A 25,145-nucleotide genomic window follows, 5' to 3' on the forward strand; every position below is an offset into this window, starting at 1 on the left:
TCTACCTCACAAATCATGCATACGATGGAATCATGCTTTTAAAACATGCTATTTGAAATACATGCTGACATGCTGAAATATAAATACTGAAGTTATTAGTCATGTGTACTAAAACATGGCATCAAAACTAGACATGGAATATCAAGAGCTAAGCATGAAACTATCAAATGTATTGATGGAAAGAAGTTAAACTGATATAACACTGAGCTGAATTGAACTAAGCTAATACTGATTTTAAATCATGTTCACATAGCTGATTGTGAGATTTTGAAAAAAACTATTTATAATAATAGATCAAAATACTAATCATGCTACTGATGGGCCTGGCAACCGTACTTGCTATGCGCGCATCCCTAACTAAACTCGGGGTTACAAATTCCGAATCTAGTAGGGTTTACTAGGTTATCTAAATCTAGGGACGACTATGGGAGCCCAACCTAATGGACATCTAGTCCAATACAGTGCCACTACTGAAAATAAAATACTGGTTATAGCTAAATTTTCCTTATCTTGCTATTTCTAGGTTATCTGAACCTAGAGCTAGGTTGTTTGAACCTAGAGGCGACTGTGGGAGCCCACCCATTGGACCATAGTCCCATAAAAGCTGTATTAAAACTGAACATGCTGTAAAAATGCTTCTATTGCATTTACTGAGCTATTAAAATGCCTATGGTGGCATTTAACTGAGCTACACATTTTATCAAACATATGGTGTGCCCTAGTCCACACCCTACGTACTAAAATTCTGCATACAGCTAAACTAATGTGTAAAACCTTGAAAGAGCTACTTATACTGCAAGTGAGGGGTTTCTTACCTCCTGCGCTAGTTTTTCTTACAATCTTATCGCTAGGTTTTCCGGTGGAGGGATCTCTTCGACGATCTTCTCGCGTCTAGGCGTTCTTCTCGTGGAGAGGAGCGTCCTCGTACCAGAGTTGTCGCCAGAAAGTGCTCCTATAGCCCTCGGGATGGAACCCTAGCCCCCTTTGGCTTGGTGCGCCGAGAGAAGAAGAGAAAGGAGAGGGGCGGCGTGTAAGGGTTTGAGGGAGAGGAAGTTGCGTTCCAAACAATTCTCCACTTAAGTTTCCTATTTATATTAAGTGGTTAATTCGGCCAACTTAAATATAAATATAATTGGTTCCCTCTTCTTTCAGCACGGCCCTGCTGGGTTCACTTGGTTACTAGAGTTCACCATAAGTCGTAGGACCCAATAGGTCTCGGGTTCAATTCCCGGGTAGGCTATTTTACGATTCTATTTATTTTTGCTCCTTCCGCTATTCTAAAAATTCTGTAAAAATATCCTAAAATTCTAGAAAAATACTAGGATATTTCTAATAATTATTTTGAGAATTTTCGGGTGTTACAATCCCCATACCTTATAAAAAGTTCGTCCTCGAACTTAGAATAAGTCTAGGTACTTCTGTCTCATACTGGCTTCTGTCTCCCAAGTTGCCTCTTCTGTTGTATGATTTTGCCAAATGACTTTTACTAATGGTACTTCCTTGTTCCGTAATTTCTTAACTGCCCGGTCTATTATCTGAATAGGCCGACTGTCATAGCTGAGATCTTCGCGGACTTGTACCGACTGGGGCTCAATCACCTAGGTAGCATCTGGGATATGCTTCTTCAGCATAGAGACATGAAATACATTATGGATAGCTGACATCTCTTGGGGTAGCTCTAGCTCATATGCTACCTTACCAACTCTTCTGCTGATAAGGTATGGTCCCACATATCTGGGACTTAATTTGCCCTTCTTCCCAAAACGCATTACCCCCCTTCATGGGAGCCACTCTGAGGAACACTGTATCCCCAATTGAAAACTCTAAAGGTCTGCGTCGTGTATCAGCATAGCTTTTCTGGTGGCTCTGAGCTGTCTCTATCCTCTAGCGGATCTGCTGTATAGCTGCTGTGGTATCTGCTATTAGATCTGTTTGAAATTCTAGTTCTTTCTGTTCACCACTCTCATACCAGCAGATTGGAGATCTACACTTCCGCCCGTAGAGAGCCTCGTAAGGTGCCATACCGATAGTGGCCTGATAACTGTTGTTGTATGCAAATTCTGCTAAACTCAGATATTTGCACCAACTTCCTTTGAAGTCTAGGGCAAATGCTCGGAGCATATCTTCGAGTACCTGATTTACTCGCTCCGTCTGACCATCTGTCTGAGGATGGAAGGCTGTGCTAAATTTTAACTTGGTGCCCAATGCTGATTGTACACACTCCCAAAAGTGTGATGTGAACCTACTGTCTCTGTCTAAAATGATGATCCGTGGGACTCCATGTAGTCTGACAATCTCCTTGAGATACAACTGAGCTAGCTGCTCCATGGAGTAGGATATCCTGATAGGTAAGAAGTGGGCTGATTTAGTCAATCTGTCGACTATTACCCAGATGGCATCAAAATCATTCGTGGTCCTGGGTAGTCCCACTATAAAATCCATGGAAATATCCTCCCACTTCCATTCTGGGACCTGAATAGGCTGCAGAACTCCTCCTGGTCTCTGATGTTCTGCCTTGACCCTCTGACAGGTTAGACGGGTACTAACATATCTAGCGATGTCTCTTTTCATCCCAGGCCACCAAAAACGTCTCCTCAAGTCCTGGTACATCTTGGTGGAGCCAGGATGCATTGCATAGGGAGTCCTGTGTGCCTCGTCTAGGATCTTTCTTCATAGTTCCTCCTGATCTGGAACACAAAGTCTGTCACCAAAGTACAATACCCCACAATTGGACATTCTGAACTCTCCACTTCCTAATTCTGCTATCCCTTGCTTAATTTTTTGAATTTCAGGATCCTGTTCCTGAGCTGTCTGGATGCCACCAAGCAGGGTAGATGCTAAGGTCATAGTAGAGAGCTGTCCCACTACAAGTTCGAGACCGAAATCTGTGATCTCCTTCTGTAGGGGCGGTGACAGGGCTGCTAGGGATAGTAAGGTAGCACTGGACTTCCTGCTAAGTGCGTCTGCTACCTTATTAGCTTTTCCTGGGTGGTAGAGGATGTCTATGTCGTAGTCTTTGACCAGCTCTAGCCATCTGCGCTGTCGCATATTCAGATCCTTCTGAGTGAAGAAATACTTCAGACTTTGATGATCTGTATACACTCTACACTGAGCTCCATACAAGTAATGTCTCCAAATTTTGAGAGCGAACACGACTGCTGCAAGCTCAAGATCATGAGTAGGGTAGTTCTTCTCATAATCCTTGAGTTGTCTGGAGGCATAGGCGATCACCTTACCATCTTGCATTAGTACTGCTCCTAGTCCCAATTTAGAGGTGTCACTATAAATATCAAAGCTGTCTGTGTTTTCTGGTAGAGTCAGAATGGGAGCATTGGTCAATCTCCTCTTTAGCTCACTGAAGCTGTTCTCATAGTCCTCTGTCCACTGAAATTTTCTGTTCTTCCTGGTGAGAGCTGTCAGTGGGGAGGCTATTCTGGAGAAGTCCTCTACGAATTTTCTGTAATAACTTGCTAATCCCAGAAAGCTTCTGATCTCACTGGCGTTCTTGGGTCTTTTCCAATTACTCGCAGCTTCTATCTTATTGGGGTCTACCATGATACCATCCTTTGAGATGATGTGACCCAAGAAGGACACCTGATCTAACCAAAATTCACATTTCGTGAATTTGGCGTACAGCTGGTTCTGCTGAAGAGTCTGCAATACTATTCTCAGGTGCTCTGTGTGTTCTTCCTGAGTTCCTGAATAGATAAGAATGTCATCGATAAACACAATAACAAATCTATCTAGGTAGTCCCTGAATACTCTGTTCATGAGGTCCATGAAAGTAGCTGGAGCATTTGTCACGCCAAAGGGCATGACTACGAACTCATAGTGTCCGTATCTAGTCCTGAATGCTGTCTTGGGTATATCCCCTTCTTTAACTTTCACCTGATGATAACCTGATCTGAGGTCTATCTTAGAGAACACTGCTGCTCCCTTTAGCTGATCGAACAGGTCATCTATTCTGGGAAGAGGATACCTGTTCTTGATGGTGACTTGGTTCAGTGCCCGGTAGTCTATGCACAGGCGCATGCTCCCGTCTTTCTTCTTCACGAACAATACAGGCGCTCCCCATGGTGAGTGACTAGGACGTATGAAGCCCTTGTCAAGCAGCTCCTGTAATTGCTCATGAAGTTCCTTCAGTTCTGCTGGGGCCATGCGGTAAGGCGCTTTGGAGATAGGATTCGTACCGGGAATGAGTTCTATCTCGAATTCAATCTCCCTGTCTGGTGCTAGGCCTGGTAACTCCTCAGGGAAGACTGCTGGGTAGTCACATACAACTCAGACCTCTTCTAGCTTTTGGTCCTTGTCCTGACTAGTATTGACTACATGTGCTAGGAATCCCGTACATCCTGAATCCATTAATTTCTGTGCTTTTAGAGCTGAGAGAAACTTCTTGGCCTTTCTCTTTGGTTCTCCGATGTACTCGAACTGTACTTCTGCTTCAGGTTGGAATACGACTTTCTGTTCATGACACTCTATAGAAACATCGTATCTGATCAGGAAGTCCATTCCAAAGATGACATCATAATCAGTCATATCTAGCACTATCATATCACAAAAGAGTTCTCTGTCTGCTATAATGACTGGCACTGCTCTGAGCCAATACGTGGATGCCATAATTTCTCCTGAAGGTAGCGTTGTCAAAAACTGACCACTGAGTACCTCTGGAGGTATCGCTATCTTTTCGGCAAACGCCCTGGATATATAAGAATGGGTTGCCCCAGTATCGAATAAGACAGTTGCACTTTGCTGTAAAATACTAATCTGACCTAAAACAACTGTCGAGGCATTCGCTACGTCCTCTCTGGTGAGTGAGTAGATCCTCGCATTAGTCGTAACTAGAGGGGCTTCTAGTCTGCCCTGGCTGATGTGTGAACCATCTGGCCTGCATCTGATGTAACTGAGCTGGCTGGCCTCCGTACTGAATCGACTGTGGTTGAGGAAGATTGGTCTTGTTTGGGCACTACTTAGCCATATGCCCTTCCTGTCCACACTCAAAGCATCCTCGTGTGCCCTTACGACAAATTCCAGGGTGGAATTTCCCACAAGTAGCACATTTGAGATAACTAGGTTGTTTACTAGTTGGTCCTCCTTTTGGGTAACTCCCTGGTTTGCGTTTGGTGCTGGAGTTCCCTTTCCAGTTAGAGCCGTGGGAGCTGTGGCCCTGATGTTTCTGAGTACCTGAGCCTCCCTAGCCTTTGGATTCTGAGAGAACTTGCTTCTGCTGCTTGATACTATTCTGGTAATGCTCAGTGATTAGAACACTATTTACTAGTTCTTCTATGGTTTGTGGCCTATGAACGTCAATGGCTACATTCAGTGCTATGTCCGGCCTCAACATCTTAAGCATCAGTTGGACCCTTTCCTTCTCAGTGCTGACTAATTCGGGATACAGACAAGCCAGCCTGTTGAATTTCTTCACGGCCTCCTCAACTGAAAGGTTGCCCTGGCGGAATTCAGTGAACTCGTCGTAGTGACGGTTTGTGACCCGCATGTGAAAGAACTCCTCAAAGAATTCTTTCTTGAAGTCAGCCCATGTCATCTGGTTTACTGGGCGCTTCGCTCTAATTCTCTCCCACCACATGTGTGCATCTCCTACTAGGCAGAAGGAGGCGCACTTCACCTTCTCATGTTCTGGCCAGTCCAGAAGCTCCATCGTACTCTCCAGTGTTTTGAACCAGGCCTGAGCATCTCATGGTTCACTGGTGCCTGAGAAGTTCTCTGGCTTAACTCTCTGCCACTGGATCAGGTAGGCTTCTCTCTGTGTTCCTACTACTGGGGCCACTGGTGCTGTAGGCTGGACTGGTGGAACCTCTATAACTACTGGAGTTGCTAAGTTAGGTTCCGAGGTGACAGTGGGGGTGTTCTGCTGATTAGCCCTTAAGGTGGCTATCTCTTGTTGCTGTTCAGCTAGTTGCTGTTGTAACTGAGCCACTACTGCTGTAAGGTCTGGGGGAGGCACTGAACTGCCTGCCTCTTGCTGGGGCTCAGTAACTGGTGCCCTTCTAGCTGGGCGTCCTCGTGCCATTTCTAGAGACATAGAGGACATACATAACTAAGACAATCATATTTGCATAACTATGGTTATCATGTTAGATACTATAATGAATAAACATACTTTAGTTACCTCTAACCATGAAAACAAGAAACATAAATAAAGTGAGAGATGTTCTTACTTGGAAGCTGCAGGTTCAATGCTGATGTGTGTGAGGAAAATATAGAACTTTGCTCTGATACCACTCTGTAACGGCCCGCCTCCTACTGACTAGGCTGCGAGGCCGGACCGTCACATTATGTTGTGCTAAGCTATATTATAAGGTGCGGAAATGTGAACCAATTTTTTTTAAATTTACTAAACCCATGCCAACTACCACTAAATCTGAACTGATGCTTAAAGATACCTTTCTAAATGTGGTACCTTTACTCTAAAGAGAAGATCTAGCCTTCACATGTGATTAGGGACTGAACTTAAGTGTTTCCAGCTGGAACAGGCATTTCAATCGATCGGCTGATCGATTGGGATGTTCGGATCGATTCACTGATCGATCCAACATGCTACTGTATATGAAAACTTTGATTGGATCGATCGGTTGATCGATCCAGACTTGTTGATCGATCCATTAATCGATTCAGCTCACTACTGTGCACGGGGTAAATTCTGGATCGATCGGCCGATCGATCCAGGCTTGCCAATCGATCCAGGGATCGATTCCAAGGCTCTCTATTCGCGAGGCTAATTCCCTGATCGATCCAGTAATCGATTCCAGAGCTTACTGTTCGCGGTACGAACTTCTCAATCGATCAGCTGATCGATCGAGAAGCCTCCAATCAATCGGCTGATCGATTGGGGTTTCTGATTTCGTACCAGGAGTCTGATTTCAGCACTATTTCGTGCCCAAATCGCATGTACAAGTTCTAAAATGGCTAGGAAACATTCTAACATCAAATATTTAGTATTCTAAGCTTGGCCTAGTGTATAATTCACTAGATAATGGCATTTAAACATACTTAGGTGCGAAACAAATAAAATGCTAAAGAGTTCTAATGCTTAAAACAAAACTTGCTAGATCCCTAAGATCTTTATTCCAAGTTCCACCCACACACATCTTCATCGCATTGTCCTCCAGCCTCCGCTAGTCCATCTTTCCTTTACCTTTATCTGCAGTAAAAGGAAAAGAGTATCTGTAAGCCTGGGAGCTTAGTAAGAAACCATCTACCTCACAAATCATGCATACGATGGAATCATGCTTTTAAAACATGCTATTTGAAATACATGCTGACATGCTGAAATATAAATACTGAAGTTATTAGTCATGTGTACTAAAACATGGCATCAAAACTAGACATGGAATATCAAGAGCTAAGCATGAAACTATCACATGTATCGATGGAAAGAAGCTAAACTAATATAACACTGAGCTGAACTGAACTAAGCTAATACTGATTTTAAATCATGTTCACATAGCTGATTGTGAGATTTTGAAAAAAATTATTTATAATAATAGATCAAAATACTAATCATGCTGCTGATGGACGCGGCAACCGTACTTGCTATGAGCGCATCCCTAACTAAACTCGGGGTTGCAAATTCCGAATCTAGTAGGGTTTACTAGGTTATCTAAACCTAGGGACGACTATGGGAGTCCAACCCAATGGACATCTAGTCCAATACAGTGCCACTACTGAAAATAAAATACTGGTTATAGCTAAATTTTCCTTATCTTGCTATTTCTAGGTTATCTGAACCTAGAGCTAGGTTATCTGAACCTAGAGGTGACTGTGGGAGCTCACCCATTGGACCATAGTCCCATAAAAGCTGTATTAAAACTGAACATGTTGTAAAAATGCTTCTATTGCATTTATTGAGCTATTAAAATGCCTATGGTGGCATTTAACTGAGCTACACAATTTATCAAACATATGGTGTGCACTAGTCCACACCCTACGTACTAAAATTCTGCATACAACTAAACTAATGCGTAAAACCTTGAAAGAGCTACTTATACTGCAGGTGAGGGGTTTCTTACCTCCTGCGCTAGTTTTTCTTACAATCTTATCGCTAGGTTTTCCGGTGGAGGGATCTCTTCGACGATCTTCTCGCGTCTAGGCGTTCTTCTCGCGGAGAGGAGCGTCCTCGTACCAGAGCTGTCGCCGGAAAGTGCTCCTATAGCCCTCGGGTTGGAACCCTAGCCCCCTTTGGCTTGGTGCGCCGAGAGAAGAAGAGAAAGGAGAGGGGCGGCGTGTAAGGGTTTGAGGGAGAGGAAGTTGCGTTCCAAACAATTCTCCACTTAAGTTTCCTATTTATATTAAGTGGTTAATTAGGCCAACTTAAATATAAATATTATTAGTTCCCTCTTCTTTCAGCACGGCCCTGCTGGGTTCACTTGGTTACTAGAGTTCACCATAAGTCGTAGGACCCAATAGGTCTCGGGTTCAATTCCCGCGTAGGCTATTTTACGATTCTATTTATTTTTGCTCCTTCCACTATTCTATAAATTCTGTAAAAATATCCTAAAATTCCAGAAAAATACTAGGATATTTCTAATAATTATTTTGAGAAGTTTCGGGCGTTACAATTCACCCCCCCCTCTAGCGCTTTCGATCCAACATCATTCTTTGGCACAAATATCAAGCATCTTAGTTAAATGTTGGACATGAGCTTCTTCTGAAGGTGAGAATACTAATATGTCATCAATGTAAACTACTAGAAATTCTTCACAATCTTTGAAGCAATTATCCATCTTGCGCTGAAAAATAGCTGGGGCATTTTTCAGGCCAAATGGCATTACTAACCACTCATATAAGCCTTGTGGTACTAAGAAAGTCGTCCAGGGAATTGAATCAAGGTTCATCATTACTTGATGGAAACTAGACTTTAGGTCAAACTTAGAAAATATCCAACTAGTGCCTATCTTCTTTAAAATAAGATTAATGCTTGGCAAAGAATATTGGTCCTTGTAAGTGTTATCATTAAGGGTCTTATAGTTAAATACTAACCTTTCTTTGCCTTTCTTTTCCTGAACAGTAATTGGATCCATTGTAGTTCCAGATTGGACAATAAAAGCCGTAGTCCTGTGTCTGCTGGTACTAGGTCTAATAACTTTCAGTGATAATAAGGCATCAATATGTACCTTGAAACTGAACTCCATTACAGGGGTAATACACTTCAAGGGTTGGTCCTGGATAGTTAAATCCGGGTTGATTATGTCCAGAGTACATATAACCTTGTTTTTTGCCCAATGTAAAATAGGTTTTTCTCCAATATATCCAGCATCCTTTAATCTCTGCATAAGTGGTGCAAATTGTAGCTTAAAATTGGTATTATAACCACAGCATACCTTAGATGCTAATTCATCATTCAAGGTTATAAATTTTTCTTCGTCCATCTCCAATTCTAGTATAGCATGTGCTGAAATTTTGACTTTTGGTGTAGTATTAGTGGTTGTAATACTTCTATAGAATGTTATTTCCGATCCTTCAATTCGAAGTCCCCCTGCTATTGTTCTAATAAAATTACAACCCAAAAGCATTTGCATTCCGTCCTTTAAATTCATGTGTAGTTGATAAGTAAAAGGAATTCGAAATTTATGGGTACTTATAGTCATCATACCATCCTTGACTTTTATCCTCGTTTCTTGCTGAGAATTTATACCCGAGAAAACAACCTCATAGTTTATTTCTTCAAAGGCTTCCTTCGGAAGAGCATTCTTGCAAATATAACATTTTGTTGCTCTTGTGTCTAAAATAACCTGAACCTTTGTGTCTGGAATGCTAGGAATATGGAAGATTATTTCCATATTATATAATCTATTGAGTAGAGATTTTGTTGGAGCAGAGAATGCTACTTCTTTCTCATTATTGGTGTCATTTGTGGAACCGAATGACCCTGCATCTCTTTGGGTAGGAGTCAAAGTCGCAACTTCTTCAATTTGAGGAGTAATAAATTTTTCCGGAATAAATTGTGCCACGCTATCACCTGCTTTGAGTGAAATTATACTGTCAGAATTATTTATAAGTAAGATTTGAATTTCACCTCAATAATCTGCATCGATTACTCCCGCTCCCACATCTAACTTAAGTCGTGCTGATGCTCCTGATCTTGCTGCCAACCTTGCATAATGTCCTTCAGGGAATTCCAGGTTTATTCCTATTTTTACTAACTTTCTATCTCTTGCAGGGATCTGTATTGCTTCATCAAGAAAAAGGTCATATCCTGCTGCTCCTTTAGTTTGTCATTCAGGAATTTTGTCGTTTCAGTTATCCTTCGAATTTTAAGAAATTCAAAAGTTACTCTTTTGTTGTCACCTCCTCTTAGTGGACGTCATCTATTCCACCAATGCATGCAAAGGGATCATCCCCTGGACCGCAAAAAATGGTTTCAAGCATCTGCTCTCTTTGGGAGGGGACCGGTTCCTCTGAACCACTTTAAGCAGTCTAGAGGATGGACCCTTTACATGCATAGGTTGAGATGAATGGTCTCCATCTATTTTATAAGTGGGGGTCATCTATTCCACCAATGCATGCAAAGGGATCATCCCCTAGACTGTAAAAAGTGGTCCAAAAGGTCTGCTCTCTTTGGGAGGGAACCGGATCCTCTGGACCACTTTTTTGATCCAGGGGATGGTCCCTTTGCATGCATTGGTGGAGATAAATGGTCTCCATCTATTTTATAAGTTGGGGTCATCTATTCCACCAAAGTAAGCAAAGGGACCATCTCTTGGACCGCAAAAAGTGGAGCAGAGGATCTGCTCTCTTTGGGAGGGGACCAAATCCTCTGGACCACTTTTGTGGTCTAGAGGATGGTCCCTTTGTATGCATTGGTGGAGATAAATAGTCTCCACCTATTTTATAAGTGAGGGTCATCTATTCCTCCAATACATGCAAAGGGACCATCTCCTGGACTGCAAAAAGCGTTCTAAAGGATCTGCTCTCTTTGGGAGGGGATTGATTCCTCTCGACCGCTTTCTGCGATCTAGGAGATGGTCCCTTTGCATGCATTGGTGGAGATGAATAATCTCCACCTATTTTATGAGTGGTGGGTAATCTATTCTATCAATACATGCAAAGGGATCATCCCCTGGACCATAAAAAAGTGGACCAGAGGATCTGCTCTCTTTGAGAGGGGATCGGCTCCTCTGGACCACTTTTTGCGGTCCAGGGGATGGTCCCTTTTATGCATTAGTGAAGATGAATGGTCTCCACCTATTTTATAAGAGGGGGTCATCTATTCTACCAATGCATGCAAAGGGACCATCCTCTGGACCGTAAAAAGTGGTCCAGAGGATCTGCTCTCTTTGGGAGGGGACCGGATCCTCTGGACCGCTTTTTGCGGTCCAAGGAATGGTCTGTTGGATCGAGAAGCGCTAGAGGGGGGGTGAATAGCGCTCGTGGCTATTTCGTTCGATTTAAAACAGAGTCAAAAATACGCAGCGGAATTAAGTAAAGAAAAGAGCACACGCAAACACAAGTAGTTACTTGGTTCGGAGCCTGTGTCGACTCCTACTCCAAGGCCCATGCTCGTTGAGCGTTTACGTTGGGCAACAACTATAATCTCGTAAAGATATTCACAAATTTCAAGTACAATTAATAAAGAAATATACCAACGACTAGATTAATAGTAGATTCTGAGCTCTAGGGTCGTTGGCGTCAACTTACAGCTTTGTCGGAACTTCTCGCTGGCAGCTGGTTGCGTAAGGATTGCTTTTCTTGTGTATACTCAAGCTGCTAGTCGAGTCCCTCTTTTAAACAGTGCTGGAGGCGCCTCCAAGCCTGTTCGAGGTGCCTCCAGGCCACCGAGTCGCACGCGTGAATCAGCTCTGATATGGTCGCGCCTTATCCCATTGAAGGCACCTCCAAGCTACTCCAAGGCGCCTCCAATGCCTGGTCTAAGGCGCCTTCAGCTTCCTCCGAGGCGCCTCTAGCTCCTCTGGACAGCTGGCTTTGGCTTGCACCCGAGGCGCCTCCAAGCCCCATGGAGGCGCATCGGACACTGTTCATCCGAGGTCAAATGTGCTTCTTTGTTCCTGCAAAATGTGTTAGTCCCAAACACAAAACCCTACAAAACAAAGTTAGCACAGACATATTATAAGTGATATAATCGACAGTCATCGGGCTGTCCGGGTCTGATTTCATATTTCCAACCAGAAACCCTAGGTCGACCCGACGCCTACTGTTCCCTCTACGGGGAACGCGTCCTCACCTACTCCACTCAGGAGATTTACCTATTGCCAGTGTGATTCTCCAGATCGACTGGACTTTTGCTCAGCGTTCGAAGCTTCCGGACTTTCTGCTGGACTTCCGCTTCCCGACCCATCCAGTCTTCCACCTAGTTCGCGACACCAGGACTTTCCACCTAGGGTTACCCCCTAGGACTTTTGCCTGAAGCTCTCGACCCGCCAAGACTTTCCGCATAAGGTTACCACCCCCTATGACCTAGGGCTACCACCCCCTAGGGTTTTCCACCTGCCTAACCGCAGCTAGGACTTTTGCCTAAGTACACTTAGGACTTTTCCTACAAGCTCATTCAAACTGTTAGAAAACAAAACACCATAACTTTGAACCCTTTGACATAATCAAAATATAGGTTCGATCGTCGGATGCTTCCCGCACCAACAATCTCCCTCTTTTTGATTATGGCAACACAGTTCAAAGTTAAGTAAAAAAAAAAATATGACAGTAAGTACAAAAACTTAAACATGAGCATAAATAACAAAAAACTTTATGCTTCCCCTTTTCTTATGTTTAAGTTTACTCTTAATTTACTTAACTTTTTTCTCTTCCCCTTTGACATAAATCAAAAAGAATACTAGGAAAAGAGAAAAACAAATATTCGATTTTAAACTCCCCCTGAAAGGTAGCACATATTTTTTTAAAAAAAATCAACTTAGCTATATTTTTAGCTTTTAAAATGATTGCGTTGAAAAAGTACTTTTCCAGATAGCTAAGTTTAGAACATAATTTTAGTTTAACGAAAACTTGATTAAGCTTGAAAAATACTTAATTTAAGGATAGATAACATAGTCAAAATATTTTCAAAAGTATTTTAACTTGATTTTTCAACGAACACTTAGTCAAATTTGAAAAGTTTTGAAGAAAACCTAATTAAAGTTGTTCGAAAGATACTTAATTAAATTTGAAAAAGCTTTCGAAAAAATATTTAGTTAACTTTAAAAAACTTCTTGAAAGAAATATTTAGTTAACTTTTTAAATTAGAAAATGATTTTAACAAAAGTATAACCAAATTTGAGATAATTTTGAAAGACCATATAATACTAAGTTAAATTTGAAAAGTTTTTCAAAAGATATTTAATTAAATTTGAAAAGTTAAGTTTGAGAAAACAACTTAGCTAAATTTGAAAAGCTTTTCAAAAGTTATTTGATAATTAGCTTGACTCCACTCACTCCCCCTTAATTAATGCACAAATGAATCCCTAGGGTCCCAGAGTCCAAAATATAATAGGTCTTTTATATTTTTCCTAATTTCCATCTCACCCATTCTAGGTTTTCAGTCATGTTCAGCTTATGAGTGAGTGTGAGATAAAGTTAATTGGAGTTAACATTTGCAATCATATTTTGATAATATGATTTGAGAATTAAAGATATTTTAAACCCCTTTCAACTGATTAAGATTTTGAAATTAATTGAATAATATTTTGAAATTAATTAACCGTTTTAAGTAATTTTCATGTTAACGTTTCAAAGGTTTTGAAATGATTTTTAAATGGTTTGCAAATAATTTTTTTTAATGAATTTTGAATTTTTTTTAAAGGATTTTTGAAATTATTTTTCAAAATAATTTTTAAAGGATTTAAAATGATTTTTCAAAATAATTTTCAAAATGATTTTTAAAATGATTTTTTAAAGGCTTTTCAAAATGATTTTTCAAAATAATTTTTAAAGGATTTTTAAAATGATTTTTCAAAATAAATTTTTTAAAGGATTTTTAAAATGATTTTTCAAAATAAATTTTTAAAGGATTTTTAAAATGATTTTTCAAAATAAAATTCTTTAAAGGATTTTTAAAATGATTTTTTAAAATTTTTAAAGGATTTTTAAAATGATTTTTCAAAATAAATTTTAAAGGATTTTTAAAATGTTTTTTAAAGAATTTTAAAAGACTTTTTAAAATATTTTTCAAATAATTTAAACGAATTTTTAAATTGTTTTTTAAAGAAATTTAAAAGATTTTTCAAATAATTTTTAAAAGAATTTTTAAAATGTTTTTTAAAGAAATTTCAAAGAATTTTTAAAATGTTTTTAAAATGTTTTTTAAAGAATTTTAAAAGAATTTTTAAAATATTTTTCAAATAATTTTGAAAAGAATTTTTAAAATTTATTTTAAAGAATTTTAAAAGAATTTTTTAAAATATTTTTCAAATAATTTTTAAAATGTTTTTTAAAGAATTTTAAAAGAATTTTTTAAAATATTTTTCAAATAATTTTTAAAATGTTTTTTAAAGAATTTTAAAAGAATTTTTTAAAAGAATGTTTAAAATGTTTTTTAAAGAATTTTAACAGATTTTTCAAGTACTTTTTAAAAGAATTTTTAAAATGTTTTTTAAAGAATTTTAAAAGAATTTTCAAATTATTTTTAAAAGAATTTTTAAAATATTTTTCAAATAATTTTTAAAAGAATTTTTAAAATGTTTTTAAAGAATTTTTAAAATATTTTTCAAATAATTTTAAAAGAATTTTTAAAATATTTTTTAAAGAATTTTAAAATATTTTTCAAATAATTTTTTAAAAGAATTTTTAAAATATTTTTTAAAGAATTTTTAAAAAAAATTTCAAGGATTTTTCAAATAATTTTGAAATTAAGTTTTAAAAGATTTTTAAAATGATTTTTAATTATTAATTTAATTTGAATTATTATTTTGATTTGAATTACTAATTAGTAATTTTATTTGATTAATTTAATTTAATCGTTAGTCATTTCACCCGATCTAAATTTTAAATCAGGAAATCCTATAATTTTTTGAGATGAATTAGGTTCAATTATTGGATTTGGTTTAACTTTGTTAGATTCAGGTTTAGTTTTGGGCTCAACAAATAGACATTCTTTGGATAAACTTCTGGGCTATAGTGAGTCACTTGGACATCATTAAAGTAACCATACATTCGAGGTTTTCCAAATAGTCCTACCCATTGGACTTAGTGCAAAACCTTAGTCTAACTAATTAGGATCCATAAAGGGTAGCTTCGGTTAGTTCCACTTAGCCAAACGCACCAGGTCGAAGTCATATCTTCCTAGACATGCGATGACTAAGCTTCCCCAACGTACTATCATCCAATACTTCACCAGTACCGTGAGTCAAGTTAAACCTAGCCCTTTTTTATTCTATCCTTAATTACCCTGTCGGGTAGTCTACTCTTGATTAGCCTTATCGGGTAAATTAATTTTGGAGGTGCCAGTTATTTTGGAGCCTTCCCTTGGATTTTTAAGATTTTTGTAAAACCTTAATTTCATAAATTTAAATTGGGATTTTAATTTGAATTTTGGTTTGAATTACTTTAATTTTAATTACGAATTTTAATTTCGAATTTCAAATTTTAATTCGAATTTCAAATTTGAATTTGAATTTGAATTTTGAATTAATCTGAATTTTTAATTTGAAATTAATTTGATTTAATTTGAATTTTAAATTTAATTTATTCTTTGATTTAATTAAATTCTTTTTATTAAGATAGTTTTTCTACTAGCTCCCCCTGGATCATAGCCTCAATATGGTCTATCAAGGTAATAAACTTGATCCTTGAGGACCAAATATTGACCAAGTCCAACTTGATTGATCAGGTTGGACTTAGGTACCCATGCTTGGACTGCCTTTCTATTTGATCTATTAACGAGTGATAAATATGAGTGGTATTTCCTTTTAGTCTTAAATTTAAGTCCGGATTTGTTGTAAACGGCTCACTGTTTTCCAAGAATCAGATCCAGATTCTTGGAACCCAAGGTGAACCGTTCCAATGTGTCCTTGAGTTCTTTAATTTGAGTTTTCAAATTGAAATTTTCTTCCTCAAGTTGTTGGACTTGAGTTGAACTTCTAATTTGAACTGGCTCAATTAAAGAACTCGAGTCAGTCACTTCCTTAAGGGCTATTACCTCCTTTTGGAGCGACTTGACCCGAACGTTGGGTTTAGCTAACTTTTTTAGCAAGTAAGGAACTAAATTCTTTAATTCATCTATTTGAGTTTCGGCGAGTAAAGAACTTACAATGGGGTTCGGCCCTTCGAAAACGGATGCAGATCCGTGGCTTCGCTCGAAATCGGTTTCTGATTCGTTCTCGGTTTCGGATTCAAACTCGGACTCAGTTTCGGCAACATGTGCTAGTACTGGTAGAGCAAGGAGGCTTGCTTGTTCTTCTTCATCGGATTCAGATTCGTCTGATGACTCGGACCATGTTGCCTTTAACACTTTCTTCGTCTTGCTTGTACCTGCAAATGACGCAACACCTTTCTCGACCAGAGTAGTATTAGTCTGCTCAAATAATTCGTTAATTAAAACATGCTTACCTATTTTCGTATCAGAAATACCTTCGTGAAGCTCAATCAACTTCTCCCATAACTCCTTCGCACTTGAGAACTTTTCAACTCGATCAAGCTCTGAATTTATTAGTTCGCACTATAGGGTGTAGGTTGCTTTGGCGTTGGCCTCTAATTTCTTGATTAGGATAGGATCCTAGTTCTCGCATGGTGTTGGTTTGCCGGTTCCATCAGTTGGTAGTTCGAATCCAGTCTTGACTATCATCCATATATCGAACTGGGCCTGGAGAAAAGACTCCATTCGGCACTTCCAATAGCCAAAGTCTTCGCCGAAAAAGAGCGGGGAACGAGCAATGTTGTATCCTTCTTGATGGGCCATTTGAGAAATGAATCTTGCACACAAAGAAACAAGAAAGCTTGTTCCAAGACTTGGTCTTGAATTAGTAGTGCAGAATAAAGATAGAAATAACAATTTACAATTTTGAGAAAAAAAATAAAATAATAAAAAAAATATTATTTCAAAATTTGCTAAATGCGATATTTCGTTAATCTCAATCAATTGTGAAAAGATGAAAATGAATTTTTTGAAAACAGTTTTGGAGAGAAAAAAATGAAAGGCGTAAGATTTTATATTTAGCCTAAACAGACGAAAAAGTCACAAAAAATGCTCGAACGGTGGTTTCACCTATTCGAAGCGACCCCACTCTAATACCAATTGTTGGATCGAGAAGCGCTAGAGGGGGTGAATAGCGCTCGTGGCTATTTCATTCGATTTAAAACAAAGTCGAAAATATGCAGCGGAATTAAGTAAAGAAAAGAGCACACGCAAACACAAGTAGTTACTTGGTTCGGAGCCTGTGTCGACTCCTACTCCAAGGCCCACGCTTGTTGAGCGTTTACGTTGGGTAACAACTATAATCTCGTAAAGATAGTTACAAATTTCAAGTACAATTAATAAAGAATATACCAATGACAAGATTAATAGTAGATTCTGAGCTCTGGGGTCGTTGGCGTCAAGTTACAGCTTTGTCGGAACTTCTCGCTGGCAGCAGGTTGCGTAAGGATTGCTTTTCTTGTGTATACTCAAGCTGCTAGTCGAGTCCCTCTTTTAAACAGTGCTGGAGGCGCCTCCAAGCCTGTCTGAGGTGCCTCCAGGCCGCCGAGTCGCACGCGTGGATCAGTTCTGATCTGGTCGCGCCTTATCCCATTGAAGGCGCCTCCAAGCTGCTCCAAGGCGCCTCCATTGCCTGGTCCAAGGCGCCTTCAGCTTCCTCCGAGACGCCTCCAGCTCCTCTGGACAGCTGGCTTCGGCTTGCACAGAGGCGCCTCCAAGCCCCATGGAGGCGCCTCGGACACTGTTCATCCGAGGTCAAATGTGCTTCTTTGTTCCTGCAAAATGTGTTAGTCCCAAACACAAAACCCTGCAAAACAAAGTTAACACAGACATATTATAAGTGATATAATCGACAGTCATCGGATTGTCCGGGTCTGATTTCGGATTTCCAACCGGAAATCCTAGGTCAACTCGACGCCTACTGTTCCCTCTACGGGGAACGCGTCCTCACCTACTCCACTCAGGAGATTTACCTGTTGCCAGTGCGATCCTCCAGATCGACTAGACTTTTGCTCAACGTTCGAAGCTTCCGGACTTTCTGCTGGACTTCCGCTTCCCGGCCCGTCCAGTCTTCCACCTGGTTCGCGACACCAGGACTTTCCACCTAGAGTTACCCCCCCAGGACTTTTGCCTGAAGCTCTCGACCCGCCAAGACTTTCCACATAAGGTTACCACCCCCTATGACCTAGGGTTACCACCCCCTAGGGTTTTCCACCTGTCTAACCGCAGCTAGGACTTTTGCCTAAGTACACTTAGGACTTTTCCTACAAGCTCATTCAAACTGTTAGAAAACAGAACACCTTAACTTTGAATCCTTTGACATAATCAAAATATAGGTTCGATCATCAGATGCTTCCCGCACCAACATGGTCCCTTTGCATGCATTGGTGGAGATGAATGGTCTCCACCTATTTTATAAGTGGGGGTCATCTATTCCACTAATGTATGTAAAGGGATCATCTCCTGGACCACAAAAAGTGGTCCAGAGGATTTGCTCTCTTTGGGGTGGGACCGGATCCTCTGGACCACTTTTTACGGACCAAGGGATGATCCCTTTGCATGCATTGGTGGAGATAAATGGTCTCCATCTATTTTATAAGTTGGGGTCATCTATTCCACCAATGTAAGCAAAGGGACCATCTCTTGGACCATTTATCAGTGGACCAAAGGATCTGCTCTCTTTGGGAGGGGACCGGATCCTCTGGACCACTTTTGTGGTCTAGAGGATGGTTCCTTTGTATGCATTGGTGGAGATGAATAGTCTCCACCTATTTTATGAGTGAGGGTCATCCATTCCACTAGTGTATGCAAAGGGACCATCTCTTGGACTGCAAAAAGCGTTCCAGAGGATCTGCTCTCTTAGGGAGGGGATCAATTCCTCTCGACCGCTTTCTGCGATCTAGGAGATGGTCCCTTTGCATGCATTGGTGGAGATGAATAATCTCCACCTATTTTATAAGTGGTGGGTAATCTATTCCACCAATACATGCAAAGGGATCATCCCCTGTACCGTGATAAAGTGGACCAGAGGATCTGCTCTCTTTGGGAGGGGACCGGATCCTCTGGACTGCTTTTTGCGGTCCAGGGGATGGTCCCTTTGCATGCATTGATGGAGATGAATAGTCTCCACCTATTTTTATGAGTGGGGGACATCTATTCCACCAATGCATGCAAAGAAATCATCCCTTGGACCGCAAAATGTGGTCCAGAGGATCTACTCTCTTTGGAAGGGGACCGGATCCTCTGGACCGCTTTTTGCGGTCCAGGGGATGGTCCCTTTGCATGCATTGGTCGAGATGAATGATCTCCACCTATTTTATGAGTGAGTGTCATCTATTCCACCAATGCATGCAAAGGGACCATCTCCTGGACCGTAAAAAACGGTCCAGAGGATCTGCTCTCTTTGGGAGAGGACCGGATCCTCTGAATCACTTTTTGCGGTCCAGAGGATGGTCCCTTTACATGCATTGGTGGAGATGAATAATCTCCACCTAATTTATGAGTGGCGGTCATCTATTCCACCATTGAATGCAAAGGGAACATCCCCTACCCCCGCAAAAAGCGGTCTAGAGGATCTGCTCTCTTTGGGAGGGGACTGGATCCTCTAGACCACTTTTTGTGATCCAAGGGATGCCCATTTGCATGAATTGGTGGAAATGAATGGTCCCCACCTATTTTATGAGAGTGGGTCATCTATTCTACCAATGAATACAAAGGGGCCATTCCCTGGACCGCAAAAAGTGGTCCAGAGGATCTGCTCTCTTTGTGAGGGGACCGAATCCTCTGGACCGCTTTTTGCAGTCCAGGGGATGGTCCCTTTACTTGCATTGGTGTAGATGAATGATCTCCACCTATTTTATGAGTGAGAGTCATCTATTCCACCAATACATGCAAAGGGATCATCCCCTGGACCTTAAAAAGAGGTCCAGAGGATCTGCTCTCTTTGGGAGGGGACCGGATCCTCTCGACAACTTTTTGCGGTCTAGGGGATGGTGCCTTTGCATGCATTGGTGGAGATGAATGGTCTCCATCTATTTTATGAGAGGAGGTCATCTATTCCACCAATGAATGCAAAGGGACCATCTCTTGGACTGCAAAAAGCGGTCCAGAGGATCTGCTCTCTTTGGGAGGGGACCGGATCCTTTGGACCAGTTTTTGCGATCCAGGGGATGGTTCCTTTACTTGCATTTGTGGAGATGAATGATCTCCACCTATTTTATAAGTGCGGGTCATCTATTCCACCAATGTATGCAAAGGGGTCATCCCCTGAACCGTAAAAAGTAGTTCAGAGGATCTGCTCTCTTTGGGAGGGGATCGGATCCTCTGGACTTCTTTTTGCGGTCCAGGGGATGGTCCCTTTGCATGCATTGGTAGAGATGAATGATCTCCACCTATTTTATGAGTGGGGGTCATCTATTCCACCAATGCATGCAAAGGGACCATCCCCTGGACCACAAAAAGAGGTCTAGAGGATCGGTCCCTTTTTGCGGTTCAGGGGATGGTCCGTTTGAATGCATTGGAGTAGATGAATGGTCTTCACCTATTTTATTGAATGAGTGCCATCTATTCTACCAACGCATGCAAAAGGATCATCCCTTGACTATAAAAAGTGGTTCAGAGGATCTGCTCTCTTTGGAAGGGGTCTGGTTCCTCTGGATCACTTTTTGCGGTCCAGAGGATGATCCCTTTTTATGCATTAGTGGGGATGAATAATCTCCACCTATTTTATGAGTGTGGGTCATCTATTACACTAATTCATGTAAAGGGACCATTCATCTTCACAAATTCATGCAAAGGAACCATTCCCCGGATCGTAAAAAGCGGTCCAGAGGATCTGCTCTCTTTGGGAGGGGACCAGATCTTTTGGATCGCTTTTTACGATCCAGGGGATGATCCCTTTGCATCCATTTATTCAAATGCAACTTTTAGCAATGTTTTTAAAATTCCACTAGAAAATTGAAATCGGGCACCCTCCGGTTCAAGTCTTTTCCTCCAGTTGAACACGAAACGGTCTACTGCTCACTCAACTTTTTATTTTTTTACTTATTTGATTAAGTAAAATTTCGAGTCTCATAAAATAAATGCGTCCCTGATAAATCCGTATGTGTACTATCAGTGCCACTGTTTGCTTTATAATCCATCAAGGTATTAAATCAAGAAGTGACAACCTGCTTCCACTCTGTTTCCCTGAGACCACCATTGCAGAAGAACCTGCTGTTTAGCGTAAAATTAATTACAAAATTATTCATACAGACGGTTAAATTCTTTATATTTACTTGTGATGGCTCTGTTTTACCGGTACTTATTCTAACTCGAGATGAACAAGCACTCCTGTGATTGATAAGTCATGGAACCACTGACAGAAGGTGGGTGGAAAGGAAAGGAAAAATTGGTGGGTGAAAAAGAAAGAATTCAGATAAGGAACAGATGCCAAGATTTCATTAGGACTTGTGATTAGATCATGAGACTGTGACAGGGCATCTGTGCATCCGTTGGGAGAACCAAATATCAACTTGCTTTAGATAGAGAAGTGTACCTTTGAGAATGAGTTGTTCTGGGTGCTTTTAAAAAATAATAAAAATTAAGTAAAGATTTTTTGGACCAATGTATACAAAGGGATCATATCTTAGATCACAAAAATGATCCAGAGGATCAACTTTTTTTTTTGGAGGAGATCAGATCCTCTGGATCACTTTTTGCAGTTTAGGGGATGGTCCGTTTGCATGCATTGGTGGAGATGAATGATATCCATCTATTTTTATGAGTGGGGGTCGTCTATTCCACCAATGCATGCAAAGAGACCATCCCTTGGATCGCAAAAAGCGGTCCAGAGGATCTGCTCTCTTTGGGAGGGGATCGGATTCTCTGGACCGCTTTTTGTGGTTCAAAGGATGGTCCCTTTGTATGTATTGATAGAGATGAATGGTCTTTATCTATTTTATGAGTGGGGGCTATATATTCCATCAATGCATGTAAAGGGACAATTTCTTAGACCACAAAAAGTGATTTAGAGGATCTGCTTTCTTTGAGAGGGGACCAGTTCCAATGGATACTTTTTATGGTCGAGGGGATGGTCTCTTTGCATGCATTGGTTGAGATAAATGGTCTCCATCTATAAGAGTTGGGGTCATCTATTCCACCAATACATGCAAAGGGACCATTTTCTGGACCGCAAAAAATAATTTAGAGGATCTGCTTTCTTTAGGAGGGGACCAGTTTCTCTGGACCGCTTTTTACGATCGAGGGGATGATCTCTTTGCATATATTGGTGGAGATGAACGGTCTCCACCTATTTTATGAGTAGGGGTTATCTATTCTACCAATGTATGCAAAGGGATCATCACTTAGATAGTAAAAAGTAGATCAGAGGATCTGCTCTCATTGGGAGGGGGTCAGATTCTTTGGACCATTTTTTACGATATAAGGGATGATCTTTTTATATATATTGATGAAATAGATGATCCTCATTTATAAAATAGACGAAGATTATTCATCTCCATTAATATATACAAATGATCTATTTCCTGAACCACAAAATGTGATCATATGCATCTGTTCTCTTTGGGAGGGGAGGGGACCATCTCCAGCGTTATCGCAGTTGCAGCTTTCGCGTAAGTTACTCACCACTTGAATGACCGGATTGACGCCTTTTTAAATCAATTATTTATGGAAAAATATTAGAAGACCAGATCTAGATATGATGGAGAATAGTGAGGTACGCATCCTTTCTAATTTCCCAGTCCGACCATCCCCTCGCCCCTGCGAGGAAGACGGCGGTCGACTGATCCATCTCACTCCCTGGGATCTGAAGTTACTCTCCGTCGACTACATCCAAAAGGGCATTCTCTTCCTCTGGCCGCCATCGTCGGACGCCGACGCAACCCTTAGCATTTCCCGACTCCGCGATTCCTTCGCCGCTGCCGTCGACCGATTTTTTCCCTTGGCCGGCCGCCTCTCCGTCGCCAACCTATCCACTTTCCCTCCTTCGCTTTCCATCTCCCTCATGTGCAACGACGAAGGAGCCGACTTCATCCACGCGTCCGCCCCAAGTGTGACCGTCTCCAGCATACTCCACTCGCTCTATGTGCCCCCCGTCGTGCGATCCTTCTTCCCCCTTAACGGCGCTCTCAGCTACGACGGCCATTGCTCACCACTTCTCGCCGCCCAAGTCACTGAGCTCGCCGACGGGATCTTCATCGCTTGCTCCCTCAACCATGCCGTGGGTGACGGCACTGTCTTCTGGAACTTCTTCAACTCCTGGTCGCAGATCTGCCGAAGCGGCAGCTGTCCCGAGGTCAGCAACCCCCTGGCCGTCGACCGCTGGTTCCTAGACTCCTGCAATCCACCGATCCGTCTCCCGTTCGGCAGCGCAAACGATTTCATCAGGAGGCCTGTCTACGCTCCCGTGGAGGAGTGCACCTTCCACTTCTCAGCTGCCGAGGTGGCCAAGCTCAAGGCTACGGTGAACGCTGAGATGGGCACCGACGGCCAAATCTCCTCCCTCCAGTCTCTGCTCTCCTTCATCTGGGTGTCCGTGACTCGGGCGCGTCGCCTCGATCCTAACATGGAGACGTCGTACAGTATTGTCATCGGGTGTAGGACGGGCAGGGATCTCCTGCTCCGCAATTTGTGGATCAGGGGATGGTCCACTGATCTGGACCTTTGATTTGAATGGACCCCATCTTTAAATAAGTGGGGTTCATTCAAATCAAAGATCCATATGTAATGGACCATCCCCTGGTCCGTAAATTGCGGACCAGGAGATCTGCTCTCGTGTAGGACAAGGGTGACTCCCCCACTGCCAGAAAGTTATCTCGGCAACGCGATCCACGTGGCCACGACGCGGAATGTGACGGCAGGGGAATTGCTGCAGCGCGGGCTCGGTTGGGCGGCGTGGCAACTCAACCAAACGGTTGCTTCGTTCAATGATTCCTGGGTGCGAAATTACCTAACGGACTGGGTGGCGACGCCGTCGTTCAGTTACGTGCACAACAAGTCCAAGTCGACTGACCTGATAACGGGTAGTTCTCCGCGGTTCAATGTGTATGGGAATGACTTCGGATGGGGGAGACCGGTCGGCGTGAGGAGTGGAGCAGCAAACAAGAGAGATGGAAAGGTGACTGTGTATCCAGGGCCTGAGAGAGGGAGCATTGGGATGGGGGTGTGCCTTTTGCCCGAGACGCTTGGCGCACTAGTCAAGGACGAGGAGTTGATGCGCATGCTTTCCGGCAATTAGCAAGGCTTCACATTGTGCAACATTTCCAATTCCAGCAGTTATCAGTACAAAACCTGAACGGAGATGATTTAGCAAAAATTATTAAAGTAGGGGCTTCACGCCACTGCGCGCCCAGATGCGGGAGCAAAGGAGTAAGGTTAATTTCCTTCAAGTTAATAAGAAAGGAGATGATGTAACATTCTTATTTCTTTCACCCGTGAATTTTATAGTTGTTCTTGTCTGGAAGTTGAGAAGACGAATCTGCCGGAATGACGTATCTGGAGGGTTGACCGCATCCTCTTGACCCGGTGGTGAGCTGTCCTTAACGTTGACCAGATCGTCGGAAGTCCTCCTCCGGTCAACTGTACCTGTATCCAGCGACCGGGTCGTCCCGGCCTCTGGTACCTCGGTGCTCGAGGCGAATCCCACAGATATATGAGCAATCAAATACTAATGACAGAATAGTTAACTAAATGCAGAAAATGTACGAGAACGTATCCTGGCCCAGGGGGACGCCCTCGGATGGATGGAGAAGCTGATCGAGTCGCGGTCACCTGGAATAGTGAAGGCATCTGAGCCGACTAAAGAGGAGGTCCGGAGGTGGCGACATGGAGCCTAACATTGCGGGGCTCCGAGAGGTGAGATACAACCGGAATACAACGGCGACACGGCTGGCATATGACATCGGCTCGCAGGCCGGGATATAACATACAGTCACGACTCAAAGGCCGGTCAATAGCAACAGCTCACAACACCCATAGTGCTACAAAGAACCAAGCACCACGGCTCGATGGCCGAATACATCACGGACGGCTGCTGGAGATGCCACAG

General features: G+C 41.7%; 1 protein-coding gene across 1 annotated transcript; it reads left to right on the forward strand.

Moving 5' to 3' along the window:
* Window positions 1–22,756: 22,756 nt before the first annotated feature.
* Window positions 22,757–24,536, forward strand: LOC122042408 (uncharacterized acetyltransferase At3g50280-like). Its single transcript, XM_042602518.1, has 2 exons — window positions 22,757–23,698; window positions 23,879–24,536. Exons 1-2 carry the CDS (start codon window positions 22,797–22,799, stop codon window positions 24,333–24,335), a joined length of 1,359 nt encoding a protein of 452 aa, XP_042458452.1. The 5' UTR covers window positions 22,757–22,796; the 3' UTR covers window positions 24,336–24,536.
* The last annotated feature ends 609 nt before the right edge of the window (window positions 24,537–25,145 follow it).

Source organism: Zingiber officinale, chromosome 2A (genome assembly GCF_018446385.1).
Source record: "Zingiber officinale cultivar Zhangliang chromosome 2A, Zo_v1.1, whole genome shotgun sequence".
NCBI lineage: Eukaryota > Viridiplantae > Streptophyta > Magnoliopsida > Zingiberales > Zingiberaceae > Zingiber > Zingiber officinale.

Excerpts from the sequence above, each read along its gene's own strand:
- LOC122042408 (XM_042602518.1), top strand. The coding sequence starts at position 22,797 with ATGATGGAGAATAGTGAGGTACGCATCCTTTCTAATTTCCCAGTCCGA. Across the intron at positions 23,699-23,878 it reads AGTATTGTCATCGGGTGTAG|GACAAGGGTGACTCCCCCAC; the intron begins GACGGGCAGGGA and ends GCTCTCGTGTAG.